Below are 14922 nucleotides of genomic sequence, written 5' to 3'. Positions count from 1 at the left end.
AAATTTCTAAGGATGACTGTGTTTCAGTTCTCATATTGATTTGGAAAGGGTAAATCTGATAAATTCTGCTTGAAATGCAAACTTAATTGAAATTCTTGTCCATCCCTAGTGATAGTACACCTTTTTTATCTTCCTCTTGCAGAGTTGGGGTTCCCTTGGCTACTGTTGTATCTCCCTATAAAAAGCTGCCACGTTATCTTTTGGGGTGAAGCTGGAACTTTCTCTCCTCCAGTTCTGAGCAGGATTCAAACCAACAGCTGGTGCAATTGGACTATCTGGGCTGGTCCTCACAAGCACATCTTGATTTACATAGAAGGATTTGAAGGGAAATCAGAATGTGAAGGAAATCAGGATAAGATCATATTTCAAGGGGTCTTGTCAAGTGTTGAAAGCAAAGTAATTTATGCTTGTAGAAACCATGGCACTTTGATCTTTGCTACGCAGGCTGTGGCTGTCCATGTTGTGTTTTTGTCAACAGCTTCTTCTCAAAACCATAATCATAAACATTTTAAAGGACGGTATTATATATTCGAAGACTATGAAATTTCTACAGGTGATGAAGGGTCTGTTTTGAAATCTAACAACAGTGTTGGATTTTCTCCCAAGTCATATATAATAAACTCACAAGATATTTTGGACTTTGTAAAGACTAGCAGAAAACTTAGCAATGAAAAGGGGCTGCCTGCAACTATTAAAGATAGGTGGGAGGAAAATGGCAGCACTACAAGCTTGGAAGCATCCACAAGGCCTACAGCTTCTCTCTTGAAAACCACAGAAAACTTGACCTTGAAACCTCTTGATATGAAGAAGATGCATATTGCAAAACCACCTATTAATGGCACTAGAATTGGGAATGAAACCTTATCTGGCAATTTAAAGAAAACTCTAGTCTTAGGATCAAGCAATTCTGAGAATGCAGAAAAGCTAGTTATGTACAAGCCAACTGCCTCTTCAGCCTCACCACATGTATCCCAGAAGGTCAGAATGGTGGCAAAATTGGTGGCAGCGAAAGATCATGGAACCACCACTGAATCTGCCAACGTTCAAAATAGTGGACACAACACCACAAACTGGGGGCCAACAAACATGAGGGATACTATAAAAGCAATCTTTGGAATATCTGCCTTCACAAGTGGCAATACTTTTCCACAAGAGTTCATGCAAGAGCAGAAAACTCCAATTCCATCTCCTAAAACTATCCCAGAGAAGAAGCAGGAACATATTCATCAGTCATTCCAATCTAATTCTGAGTACTCCAGGAAAAGTATGGATGAAATGGAATCTCAACAACACTTTGAATTGCAAGAAGCACTGAAAGGAGAGCAGGTGGAGAATCAGTTCAATAGCGAAGAGAATGGCAACAGTGCTCTGCACAAGGCGTCTGCTGCTGCTGTAGGAGAAAATGTATTTCATGAAGTTGAACTTCTCACTGCAGAAGTACCAAACATTTCTACAGCCAAAGCACAATCTCATCTGAACACCTTCGGTTACCCTAATGTGTTGCATGCTCCTTCCCAAAGGATGGTTAACAGCAACCACATTGGCACCACCAGCACTACAACTTTGGATCTCCAGGCTGTTCACTCAAATAGCACCCAAATGGGGACAGCTGTTACTTCACAGCTAAACAATTCAGTAACCAGATACAAAGAGCATCCACAAAAGAGGCGTACAAAACCGAATCCTTCCCGCTCCCCTTCTGATCAGGTGTCAAGCCATGAAACATCCCTGAATGCAGAAATTCATTTCTATGGTAAGTCTTGTTATCTCTCAACAGTTTATCATCCTATTGAGATTAGTAAATGCATGGAGCAAACAGCTAACTGGGGAAAGCACAAAATAAATCCTTGCTTGCCTATGTGCCTATTGCAGTTTTCTTGAGGAAAACTATGATGAAGCTGAGACTTTCTAAAGGCAGAATATGTATTGCAGATGTTGGGAGCCTCTGGGCCAATCATGCCCCCCCAGGGAGTCCAATTTGTCCCATAAGACCATTTTCCCCAAACCATGCCCACCAGCTCATGTTGCTGGTGATGTCAGCTGATGGATAGGACAGAGTTTAATCTTGTCTTGGTTTGCACAATCCCATTCATCCAAGCCGGCAGGATTTAATCCCTTGCACATCAGCTGAGCAGGGATTAAAACATGTGCAAAAATGCCCTTTGAAGCAGGGCACATGATTGAGGGCTTTAAGGTGGAGGGGAAGAGACTTGGAAGAGGCTTTTCCAAATTTCCCTCCTCCCCCTTAAGTCCCTTATTGCAAAGAATTAAAAGGCACGCACGGGGAGACTTGGAGAAGGCTTTTTCCAGACTCCCCCCTCCCCCTTTAAATCCCCAATCTCAGACTTAAAGGGATTTTGACAGGTGGGCATGTCCACCCGCCAATTATGTGTTGTCATAATATTGCCCGGCCCACCTATCAAATTTGGCCTGAAAGGCAGATCCTGATAAAGTTCTGGCCCATGGAGCTGAAAAGGTTCCCCTCCCCTAGGGCACTGTGTGGTTTTGTGGCTTTTTGTAATGTTCAGTTACCTCTGTTATGAATGGTCACTCTTCTTCCTTTGCATATGTTTAAGCTTCAATAGAATTTTCAGTCTGTACTGTTTCCACTTCATTCCCTTTTGATAATGAAGCCCCATCATTAGACAAAAATTCTATTGTTTTATTCTTCCTCTGTGTGTGTGTGTGTGTGTGTGTGTGTATTCTCCTACCAGTTGACATGATGACATGGGCTCTGATCCACAAAAGGTTATGCCACAATACATTTTTCGTAGTCTTTAAGGTACCACAAGACTTTGTTGGGAGGGTTCACCTGCAAGAGACTGAAGTGCCCAACCTCCTGGAAGTTGTCAGGTGTTTTGTGTCCAGTGAAAAATGTTTTGCACAAAGTGTATTTTTGCTCCACATACTGTGTGGGCCCATGTGTCAGGGAGCCAAGAACTGCTGTGGCTACTTGCTGCATATTTGCCATTGTATAATCAAGTGTAACATGGCCCTTGGCCATTAAGTTGTTGATGAAATGAGGGAGAATGGGGGAGGAAGGGATTTCTTAAACTGTATACGTTTAATTTCAGATATATTTCTGACTGGCATTTGACTGTGTTTATATACATTGCACTAGAACGGTCATGTTTTTCCATTGTGTTTCTTCCACAGACAGGGATTCTGTATCCAGGTCTCATGAAAATTATTCTGTACTGGAATCCCAGCACAATCCTGGCGGTAATGTCCCCCACCCTCTTCCTCAAGAGTGAGAAAAAACTTTTTAAAAACTTGTTTCTCAATATAAAGTGGCTATTTAAATGGTCAGGTGACCTGAAAACAACACTTGACTGTTAAACAAATGACACGCTGCCCTTTGGGGCAGGGAACACTTTCTTTTGTGCTCAGGGTGCTGTTAGCTTTAAATATGTAGCAGTAAGTTATAGGAATTCCTTTGCTGTTGTCACTATCCTTACTGTGTTTTTACAGATCTTCTGTTTGAAATAAGTTTTGGGATAGAACACAAAGGATGGATTCCCCCTGTTGGAAGTGAGTTGGAAAAAGACCTCATAGACTCCATTAAGAGTCGGGTAAGAAAACAAATGGCCTGGGATGTATCATAAAGCAGATTGTGTTTGATATATAGCTTGTAGACCTTCTTACTTGATTTCAGCCTTTTCTTTCAATAATATGCACAGAGGTCTATTTATTTAATAGACTAGCTTCAAATTCTCAGTATCAGGGCTTGTCCACTCCACAGTTTAATGTGTAGTTGCAGCTATTTGCATTCCCATTTAATTTGCCTCATCCACATGAAGTCCTCCTCAAACAAAAGGTTTTTCCCTATAAATTCAGATTTCCCTGATCTGGGAATAATCCAGTAAGTGCGGGGAAAATGTGACTCCAAACCCCTCCACTCAGGACAGTGGACAGGTTGCATCAGTCTTTTTTCCCTGTGGTTGGAGCAAATTTCATTTTTTCCTCTCCCCTTTTCACCTCTCTGACTTCCCTCTAACCGTCAGTTCTTTTCCGGCAGTGGTGGTGCCTGTTTCCGGCAAGCTTAGAAAGCCCAACCACAGCAGTGTACTTCTCTGTTTTTTTAATGCTTGGTGTTCTGACGGCAGTGCTCTTCTTGAGGGTAGTGGCAGAGACCAGCCGCTGCCTGAAGCTTGCTGGCTAGGAGGAGAACGAGGAGAGCCAGCAGGCTCTGGCGCTGTGCACACATCTCGCCTCACCTGCTCAGCACTCCAGTGCTGAGAGAGTGGCTCGTCTCTCCCAACAGGCGGAAAGGTTGAGAAGAGCTGTGTCTTTTGGGAGTGTCAGGCTCACCTTTTTCTTGCCCCCTCTTGAGATATAGTAGGATCAGTTCTCTGCACCTGGCCATCCTTTGCCCTGGCAGGGCACAACAGTCACAAATGATGTTGCTGTCATATTAGTTCCACAAAACAAGTTTAATAAAATGGATACATGGTCTCCTTAACTTTCCATATGAATTTTCAAAATGCACAGAAGCCTTTAATCAAATAGAGGTATTCAGAACAAATTAAGACAGCAGAAGGGTTGGATTTTCACCTTTTGGTGACTAATAAAATGGCAGGACACAGAATTACGAAGAGTAGTTTTCAAAAATGATTTCTTTTAAAAAAAATCCACCTCTAAAATATCAACATTGGGAATGACAATTTTATAAATATTTCATTTTTATCGGTATTTCCTTTGAAGTATTAATATCAATTTTTTTTGTTAGAGGAAAAAAAGATCAGTAAAAATAGCGGCTAGCAGATAAAGAACAAATTCTAATTGATACTGGCCTGTTAGGCCGATTGAATGCTTTCGAACCAGCACCGACCAGCATATCGCTTTCCTACAGGCCAATAAATATTTTTGGGGAAATGGTGTGCATTGCTGTTCTCAGAAATGGATGTAAACTGAATAAGAGATAATATTATAAAATGGAATAGGCATTTTGTGATTTAGAACAAAAGAAAGAAGAGATGGGCCCCAAGTGGGAAGATATTAATGAAATACAATAGATATATAATATGTATTCGTTACAAATGCAAAGTTATCTTCAAGTATTTTAAGTAAGATTAAAAGATACTATTTCTTACATGTACTTGTGTAGCTGTCTCTGTTAAAAAAAAAATTGGAGATGAGTCATCTGTAGTGTGTAGATCACTCACCGCGGAAGAGGTTTTTGCTGTTGTTTTAACAGGCAATTAATTATGCTATGGGCACCTCTGTTTCAGTTACCATTGGTTATCCCTTGGTTATCAGTAGTAAAGATCCACGGTGGGGCACTTTCTTTCCAGGTAGAAAAAAAAGTGAAACTCTTCTCCAACAAAATCAAGGAAGTCAAGTTAAAGGAAATTAAAAGGGAAGGAGAAACTGAGATGGAGAGGTATGTCAACTAAGCTAGATAATGCTTTGTGATGGTAACAAACTTTGTTCATGCTCCCTGAAGTCAAGTGCTCATCTATATCAGTTGAACGTAATAGGGAAAAAAGCCAACAATATTCTTCTGGTTCTTCCTTTAACTTGCATTCTGTCCCCTTATTCCCAAATTGAGATGATATCTTTATTATAAATGTGCTCGGCTGCTAGAGAAAGGAAATGTTAGTCTTCTCATTTATGTGAATGGAAAATAACGTAAGAAACATCCATTTTTATATATATAGACAAAATGGCCCAAACCTAATATTCATGTTCTGGCTACATCTAACACCAGAAGAAAAGAACATATCTCACTTACTGCATTTGCAACTGGAAGACCTCAGTGGTGCATCTATGGGACCTGGCAAGGTTCAGACTGTTGTGGTGAAAGGTATGTAAACAGTTGTTATACTAATTATGGATAAAATGATGAGTTAGACAGAGATGTGAAGGCCTGGGGGGAAGAAGGGAATTTGTCCTAGTTTTTCACATCTCTAGTTTAAAAAAGAAACTTTAATCATTCAGTGAATGAAAAATTGGGTTTGTTGTTTTTGCAGCAATGAAGGCAGGAAGAAACAATAGCAGTTCCATCACAGAACAGTTAAACTGATCACTTTACTTTGTGTCAGTGTCTCCTAAATCCATCTAGAAGTAGGTTATATTGAATCAAATGGAACTGAAGCTTCCATCCGATCGGTGTCAATTGAAGATGCAGTCAAAGTCTTGCATGCTGTCTGATCTCCATCACATAATGCCTGCAACTAAAAGTCTAGTATCTGCATTTCTATTCAAAAGGGGACGATGTGGAACAGGAAAGCTGTAAGGTGGAATGGGTAACTCTCCCAAATGTTGCTTTGCTCCAAATCATCCTGTTTCTCAGCTGCCTTCCCTTTATGGAGCTTGAAATACATATGTATTTGGCTTCTAGCACTATTTTACAATTACTGGTCCTGCTCCACAACAAACCATTGTTGAAACCATAACTGTTTGTCTGTGAAGGGTATGGATTCCCCCTAAATGCCCATGGCCACTGTGTCTGTGAAGGGTATGGATTCCCCCTAAATGCCCATGGCCACTTGATGACTAAGGCTGCAATCTACTTACTGGGAGTAAGTCCCATTGAACCAAGTGGAGCTTATGTCTGAGTAGACATGTACTGGATTGCAGCCTTAGTGTGGTAGAGTTAAAAGGGTAGTAAAGCCATATATCATCCCCTAAACCCATCCACCCTTCATAATTCAGACAATACTGTTCAAATTCTGATGTGCTATGTCCAAAGAATGTGTTGAAGCAAGATTTCTGGTGCAACCATAATGGAAATAGTGTAATGCTTATGCCTATAAGGCAAGGGTGGCCACATGCAATACCTGGTGGAACGCCTCTCCCACTATGAACCTACCCGTTCACTTCATTCGTCATCGAAGGCCCTCCTCCGGGTACCAATTCATTGTGAAGCCCGGAGGGTGGTTACTAGATCTAGGGCCTTTTCCGTGGTGGCCCCCGAGTTGTGGAATAGCCTCCCCGAAGAGGTACGCCTGGCGCCTACACTATTATCTTTTCGGCGCCAGGTAAAGACCTTTTTATGCTCCCAGGCATTTTAATCACTCTAATCTTTTTAGCTTTTTAATCTTGTATACTAAGTCTTTATTTTTATTTTCTGTTTAACTGTATTTGTTTTTATGTCATATATGTTTTTGTGATTTTATTATTGCCATATATGTATTTTACCCTATGCTGTTTACCGCCCTGAGAGCTATTTGCTAAGGGCGGTATATAAATGCAACCAAATAAAATAAATAAATAAAATAAACTGTGGAGTGTTGGTGGCAAGTGAAAGAGCCAGGAAGGGAGGGTGGGAGCATAGACTGAATGTTACAGGGAGAGTATAAGGGTATTAAAATAAGTTAATGGCCATTGAAAGAGGTGAAGAAAAGGAGGAGATGGGAGGTTAAGGGAGAAGGAGAGTTGGTTAGAATACTTCAGATCCTCAATGTAGTGCTCAGATCTAAAAAGGTAGCTCACTATTAAAAACTTCCTGAATCCAAGACTGGCTCTTAACATAATGAGAAGCCAAATTTTAAGGAAAGGGTATTTTATTCCATTCTATGTAATATTGCCATGGCATTACATGATTCAAATGTTTTGAGTTTGTTTGTATTTTGGTTTGCTCCCTGTTTTAGGAATTGTTCGTTTACAAAGTTTCTAGTTTTTAACTGTTTAGTTGAGAAAATATAAAATATTTTTCTTCCTTCTCCTTGCATCCCTATAGCTCAAGCCTCTGTGGTCTTTGTGTTTATTTAGCCATTACATGGGAGACAGAAGTAATGCATGGCAGTCAGACAGTTCCCAGTGCACACTATACTCCTCTCTGTTGGTTAGGTTTGGCTTATTATACAGCCATGAGAGTAGCTGTATACTATAGCCGGCATGGATTTTTTGCATTCCACAATGTTAAATTGAAAATACCCCCCATGCCATTCTGATGTGCCAATGTTACCAAATTCTTCCAAGCTGCACAGGAAGTGGATTGGACTATGCAAGACCAACCCAAATTGTGTTTGTATTTTTACAAATTTGTAGGGCAGTACAATATCTCAGAGAGGAGGTCAGGTCTCCTGCTCCCCTGGTGCATTCACTATAGCTGCCCAATTTCCCTGCTTTTTAAACTTTGATAGAATAGCTGTGGGCTATAGGTACGTTCTTAAACCGCAAGGTTTTTTGCCTATTAGTGAATATAACTGGCAGTTTCACAACATGCTATTCCAAGTTTAAAATATGTGGACAGAGAACAATTTTATTCTATTCACACATGACAGATGTGAATGAATGCAACTCGGGGATTGGACTATGTGGTGACGAGGCAACCTGTCTCAATGGATATGGCACATACTTATGCCAATGTAAGGAAGAGTATGAGGATCATTCTTCAACAAAATCTGGAACCCTGTGCATTCGTAGTCCACGGTCAGGTATGTATTTGTAAAGCTGTCTTGAGATTTTGTTCTCATTTATTAATATTTTTATACTGCTTAATATACATGATCAATCCCTAAGCAGTTTACATAAAATGTTAAAACTAAAATACACTTACCATTAAGTAAAAGAATATGCATATTTATTTATTTTATTCTTGCATTTATATCCCACTTTTTCTCCAAGGAGCTCAAAGTGGCACACATTATTCTCCCCCTCCTAATTTAATGTTGATAATAACATATTTTAAAGCAATTTCCTACAATTTGAAAGCACTAGTTAATTATATGTTGCTTATGTGCTAAGTCATAGTGAACCTGACTACTGTGTTGCTCCACAATAAAAAATTCAGTGAGATGAATATAGCTGGGAGAAATAGTTATTGTGATTGGTGTGATTAATATATGGCGGATACCACAGCAAAAGCCTAGTACGTTGCAAGTCATTTTTGTTCTTCATCCTTTCCAAGAATAAAATATTGTGACTCCACAAGCCCATGATGGTGCCTTGAATAGTTGCCAACATTAGGTTATGTCAGCGGTCCCCAAACTTTTTTCCCCATGGGCCACTTGAAAATTGCTGGGGACTTGGCGGACCACTTAATGATTTTTCTGCCAGTTGTTGCAGAATACAAATTGTAATACAATAAAATACCATGTAAGAAAGAAAAGAAGCAATGAAAATAAAAGTAAAAAGTTAGCACCTAGCACAGCACATGACAACATGAAAATATAGCTAAAAATCAATATGAATATTTCAAGTGGACCTGTCATGCACCACCTGAATGAACCTCATGGACCACTGGTGGTCCACGGACCGCAGTTTGGGGAACCTCTGGGTTAGGCATTGTAAGGGATCCCAAAGCATAAAAGACTAAGAGCTAACTGAATCCTTTTTAAAAATGCTTCTGTGTGCTGGTGCTTCATGTGACAGGGCATAACACAATGGGATTCCCATGCTCAGAGAATGGTCATGCATAAGAAGCCTTTTCAGTGACTTTCCAAGAGTAGTGATCAGAAGCCTCCTTAAGGCAGTTCTTACTTTTAGGATTGAAACCAACAGGTAGTGCCTGGAACAAATGCCAACAATTACTGTTGGGTTCTCCTATTTTATTTTTAAATCAGAACTAGCAACTGAGATGGGAAGTTAAATTGTCGCTGTACTCAGAACTTAAAGTGACCCCTCTCCTCTTGGTATACTATGCTGGGAAGAGACCCATAATAGAACTGTCTTCCTAAAATGAAGGTGTCTTTTTCCCCCTCACAAAGGTACAGTTCTCAGAGTGGTTGAACAATCCCTCTTCCCAGGGAACCCTGGGAATTGTAGCTCTGTGAGGGAGAACAGGGGATCTCCTGACAACTCGCAGCACCCTTCACAAATTACACTTCCCAGGATTCTCTGTGGGAAGCTATAACAGTAGTAAAATACTGCTTTAAATGTCTAGCACAGAGGGTGTCTAACCTAAAAGTTGCACCATTTGACCGAAGTGGATTAAAATGGTTGAATGCCCCAAACATAGCCCAAAGTCTTCAGCTACAGAATATCCATATATATTATACTTTGTGTTAATATATCAATTAATCAGGGAAGGCTAAACAAAAGATATATGTTCAGAGCCTGTTGAAAGCAACCAGAGAAGGGTCTTGATGAAGATCTCTAGCGAGGGAATTTCATAAATGTGAAGCCGCGGCCAAAAAGCCTGTGTTTCTGGGTATCTCTGCTGAAAATTGCAGGGTATCCAAAGAATGGGAGAAAGGGAACAGTAACTACACTGTGGAACATTGCAGAGGTTGCAGTATAATTTGCTTCTCCAATCATTTTATGAAGTACCTCATCAGTTCCCATTCTACAGGGAACAGAAGTTGATTTAGATTTGCTCTTCATCTGGAATTTGAAGCCCATTTGCCAGTTGGTACTGTGGTCGGAGAGAGAGAGTCATTTTTTTAAACAGCTCCATCAAGTTTTTAAACTTGAAAATATGAAAAGCTTTGCAGGCCTCTTTCATGTTTTTGTACATCAAGAGCAGAAAAGCATTTATTTATTTTGTCATGCTAAAAGAAACTGTGGCTTAGCATGAACAAGCCAATGTGCAGGCAGGCTCCTAGAGGAGATTTCAGGCTCTGTGTTCTTCACCAGCTGTACTGCTGCTATGCTAAGGTAGGACATGGTTTGGCTTAGCTTGTTGTCCAAACCAGGCTTATAGTTTAACTCTCTCCAAACAACAAGCTATAAACAAGGTTTGTCTTATGGTTTACAGTACATTGTCCCAACCACTGTCAAGATAAGATTAAACTGCCAGTCTAATCAGTTTCTGTATGTGAAGGGGGGGGACACCTTCTTGTCATTCACCTTTGGCAGCAGAATGTCTTGAGCTGGCCCTAAATGTATATAGTCTAAACAGACAGCAAATAGCTTGGAATGTTTGAAACCTAACCCTTTATTTTTAGGGAATTTCCTGCTTTTTCTACCCTTGAGATATCAACTCTCCATGGAAACTGTGATTCCCTCAGATACCCTTGTGTTTTAATCCTTCAGAGACAAATCAGATCATTAGAATGTATCCAAATATGGATAGTCTCCTTTCGTTTTTATGGGTGCAGGTTTAACATGGAGGCTGTTATCTTCCTTTCAGTGGGATCTACATTTGGAGGTACATTCCCATTCTTAAACTCCAGCCAGCTTACACAAGAGTGTGTGCTCCTTGATGCAGTTTTTTTAAAAAAAGAAAAATAAATCTTGTAGAATCAGACAGAAGGCGAATTTGGAATAATTGTTCGTCCCATCAGCCCTATACTATTTGCATTGGAAATTCATCCTGCCAGTTTATCATAGTAACCTCTTAAACTGTCAGAGTAAGATTATGCTTTTATAGCTGTACTGTGGCTCCTGAAAGTCTTTGATGTAGTTATGTTTCTGTTCATATTACCTGAGAATATATGGATGAAGATGGACATAGTGTTTAAAAAGCAGTCACGGTGTCTTCTTCAGTAGTGTGAGCTTAGCCTTACAATTTGCATGGCAGACATATATTCAGGCATGCATGCCGGCATGTCTAATGTTGATTCAGCATTCAGTCTGACAATTCACCTCATGCTTCCGGTGGGCTGTCCTCCCTTTGTTTAAAGTGGCACATATACTATGTTCTCTTCCGTTCTTCCTTCACCTTCTGAAGGAAAGAAAGAGCAAAACATTTTAATAGTTGCAAAACTGTTCCAAGCAGTGGAAGGAGGTGGTTACTAACCTATAAAAGTATTAGGCCAACCAGTGGCTCCACAGATTTGTTTTTAAACAAAGAAAGTTGCATTGTAAATCATACTACCAAAAGCAGGACTTTTTTTCCAGAACTTTCCCTGGAAGACAACATGTTATGCTTGTACCTTGTGTGATGAGGGAACTTCCAAATCACCCTTACTATGTTCCAAAATGGTTGTGTCTTCATCCTAAGGTGGTTAACTCAAGCAGCAACTCTGCTGAGTGTGGAGGAGCAAGAAATATGATTGCCGGGCTACTGGAACCCTGGCTTGTTCTAATGTGTTGGCTTAATAACTACTTTGAATGTGGAAGACAATTTTGTATGTAGAAAGCATTTGGGAAGGAATGAGTTCAACAAAACAGTCTTGTGTTTTGTTTTTGTCTGCAGGCATTAGCTCCTTGTACAGTTACACCGAGATTCTTGTAGGAATCACTGTTTTTTTCATCGCTGCCCTTGTAGTTGTGATCAGCGTGCTATGTACAATAGTAAAAAAGAGATCTACTAAGAAGGACTTACACTTTCAAGAGGCTGCTTTGCCTGGGTCGCCAGCATCCTTTGATCAGAATAACATCCATAATCTCCTTAGTCTAGAACCTGGTCTGTTAAAACTCAGAGCCAAGCCACCAGAATGGCCTTTGCAACGGAGAACTAGCCCCAGTGACACATACAGAGTATCTATCGAGCAGTCTGAATGTTTATAAAAAATGCAATGTTGAGTTGCACTCCACTTCTCTTTATTATTGGTCTCCTTTCATTTCTTGTCAGTGAACAGATGCAGCTTTATGTTTCTTGGCAAATCTTACATAATTTTTATTATACCTTTTGTTGTCTCTACTTTCCCCTTATATCTTAATGAAAGTGTAACTATTGTAATAATTTTCTCTTCAGATTTTTGGCCGCTGTATTTTCTGTCTGGCTTTATATATAAACAGGAATATATGAGACTGCTGCTCATGTCTGTTAATAAATCTGATATCCTGCTCTTTGCGTAAACATTAGCTAATATTCAAACTAAATGCCTGGGGGAATAGAAAGGATTTCCGTTGTGTCCAAACAACCGGTTTGTTCAGTATTCACCCTGATTTGTTTGCACAAAGTTTGTGGAGACAATGTTGGCTGTTCATTTAGCATACATTCTGGTTTGATTGTGGTGAGCTCATATGACATTGTATCAAGCAAGTGTTACCCACACTTTCCAGTGCATTTTCCCATCACTTTCCTTATCAGAAAAAGTCTGGGTTGGGTTTTCTTGCAGAAGTGGGTTTTCAAATCAACTTTAATTGCAGGACCTGAGTTTCCCAGTAGGTTGTGGAATCCCACCTAGATATGACCAAGGACTTCTGGCTAGCACCAAGAGTAGCAGATTTGAGTCTTCCTCTCTGCCTCTCATCAGTAATGTCGAGCAAAAGGCAGATGTTATAATGTCATGATCACAGTCAGGGCCGGTTCTAAAGGGTGGCCAGGTGGGGCACTGGCCTGACGTCCCCTGGAGCTACAGGGGGCCCTCCACTCTCTTTCCGTGGTCTGCGGAAGCATCCACAGACCGCCATCCCCCCACTATCCCCTTGCTTTATCTACCTTTCCATTGTTTTTTGTGGGGCGCAGATTTGCCATCACTAAAGATGGTGGCCAAGGTTTCCTTAAGGGGCTGAAGCCTCTGCCACCATCTTGGCTGATGGCACACATGTGTGCTACATGCGCGCATTGCTGCCATCAACAAAGATGGCGGCAGAGGCTTCAGCTCCTTAGGGAAACCTCAGCCGCCATCTTCATTGATGGCAAACCTGCGCGTGCTGCAAAAAACAATGGAAAGGTAGATAAAGCGAGGGGATAGCGGGGGGATGGGGGGCGGCACGGAAGCTCCTGTCTTGCAGCCCACGGATGCTTTTCTGCAGATTGCGGAGGGGCCCAGGGCAAGCTGGTACCCAAGGGCCCCAGCATGCCTGGGGCCGGACCTGATCACAGCTCCACAATCTCTGCGCCACTTCATTAGCTGCCACTTGCAAGAGGTGGAGAAACTACAATAACATTTAATGTGTTGACTTTACAAGACATTACCAAGAAGATATGGAGTAGTTGCTGCTGTTCTTGGTGATCAGGCAACCCCTGTAGCATCCGGCTTGATCATCAGCAAGATTCTTGCCACCTTGAGGGGAAAAAATATTTTTAGCCATCTTATCAATCTATTAAATATGACATGGTATAATCTGGAAATTTAATGTCAGCTAGCACACACTTGAGATACTGCTGTTTTCCTCTTTTTTTAAAGAACAAGTTTCACTTTCTTTAAGGGTTGCTGAGATTTAAAATTATAGCTAATATATTTTGCACTGTGTCTGGCTTGCAGTAGCCAAAATGAGCACTTGTACCATATCTAACTACCCTGTTTAATGATATTTGCTGGGGTGGCAAGATTCTGGATTCCTAGAACACCTCAAAGATTATTGTATGCTCAACCCCTGTTGGGATAGAAGAGAGGCAGGATCATATGGACTTATTGCCCTGCTCAATCAGGATCAGAAACTGTTTACTTTCATTCTAACATCCTGGCTGAGCAGGGGAATTGCTACTATTGTAAATCCAGACCAGTCCGGGGTTATCCCTAACAGGCATATAGCCAACCCGATCCACTGATTGTTGAATGTCATATATGATAGTAAACAGCGGCATATCCCTTTGGCAGTCTTGTCATTAGATACATACAAGGCCTTCGTCAGCCTAGAAAGGTGGGGTCTACTTAAAGTTTTATAGCATTATAAATTGGGGAATATTTTATTTCAGTGATTGCTAGACTGTATACTAATTTTTTTGCCATAGTCCGTATGAATGATCAATATGTTCCTTTGATATCTATAGACAGGAGAACCAAACAAGGGTTTCCTTTGCTTGTTGCCCTTTCCCTTGAACCATTGGTAGTAGCGCTGAGACCTAACCCAAATAGTGGTAGCTACCAGGGAGATGGGAAGGAACATCTCGAGTTTATACGTGGATGATATGGTATGGATATTAAGAGACCCAGCGAAGGCATCACCAGTGCTGAAAGTGGAACTTTCTAAACATGAACAAGTGGCCAGGTCCTAAAAACTAATCTGGAAAAACAGTTAATTATGTATTTTGGTGTTTTCCCCTACGGTTCAACTGGACTTCCAAAAATTAGCTGCAACTCTGATCTGTAATAAGGAATTTAAATATTTGGGAGTTCTGAACAGGCCATACTCACTAAATTTCTTTCTCTTGTTTAAAAAGATGAAACAGGATTTATTTAGGTGGAAGAATTTCCA

At 40.7% G+C, this 14922-nt stretch overlaps 1 protein-coding gene and 1 long non-coding RNA gene across 4 annotated transcripts in view; one reads left to right on the top strand and one right to left on the bottom strand.

The window, feature by feature from the left end:
• Nucleotides 1-14922, top strand: part of LOC133382812 (uncharacterized) — a 39055-nt gene that overhangs the window by 11485 nt on the left and 12648 nt on the right. For 2 of the 3 annotated variants that reach the window (XM_061622290.1, XM_061622289.1), the window contains exons 3-8: nt 143-1753; nt 3157-3222; nt 3472-3572; nt 5295-5383; nt 5661-5806; nt 8232-8384. In XM_061622290.1, coding sequence (XP_061478274.1) covers nt 143-1753; nt 3157-3222; nt 3472-3572; nt 5295-5383; nt 5661-5806; nt 8232-8384 — 2166 coding nt within the window. Of the gene's footprint in view, nt 1-142; nt 1754-3156; nt 3223-3471; nt 3573-5294; nt 5384-5660; nt 5807-8231; nt 8385-12028; nt 12586-14922 lie in introns of those variants that run through there. The other variant, XM_061622288.1, reaches the window with a different exon arrangement.
• Nucleotides 8470-14922, bottom strand: part of LOC133382814 (uncharacterized) — a 35426-nt gene continuing 28973 nt past the window's right edge. The window contains exons 2-3 of the long non-coding RNA XR_009762092.1: nt 13700-13787; nt 8470-11554 (exon numbers count right to left, since the gene is read on the bottom strand). This is a non-coding gene — a long non-coding RNA (uncharacterized LOC133382814). The remainder of the gene's footprint in view (nt 11555-13699; nt 13788-14922) is intronic.

The sequence above is a fragment of the Rhineura floridana genome, chromosome 4 (assembly GCF_030035675.1).
Source record: "Rhineura floridana isolate rRhiFlo1 chromosome 4, rRhiFlo1.hap2, whole genome shotgun sequence".
In the NCBI taxonomy this organism is placed as follows: Eukaryota; Metazoa; Chordata; class Lepidosauria; order Squamata; family Rhineuridae; genus Rhineura; species Rhineura floridana.
Note: the sequence above shows the minus strand (reverse complement) of the source record. Positions and strands in the feature narration are given on the sequence as shown.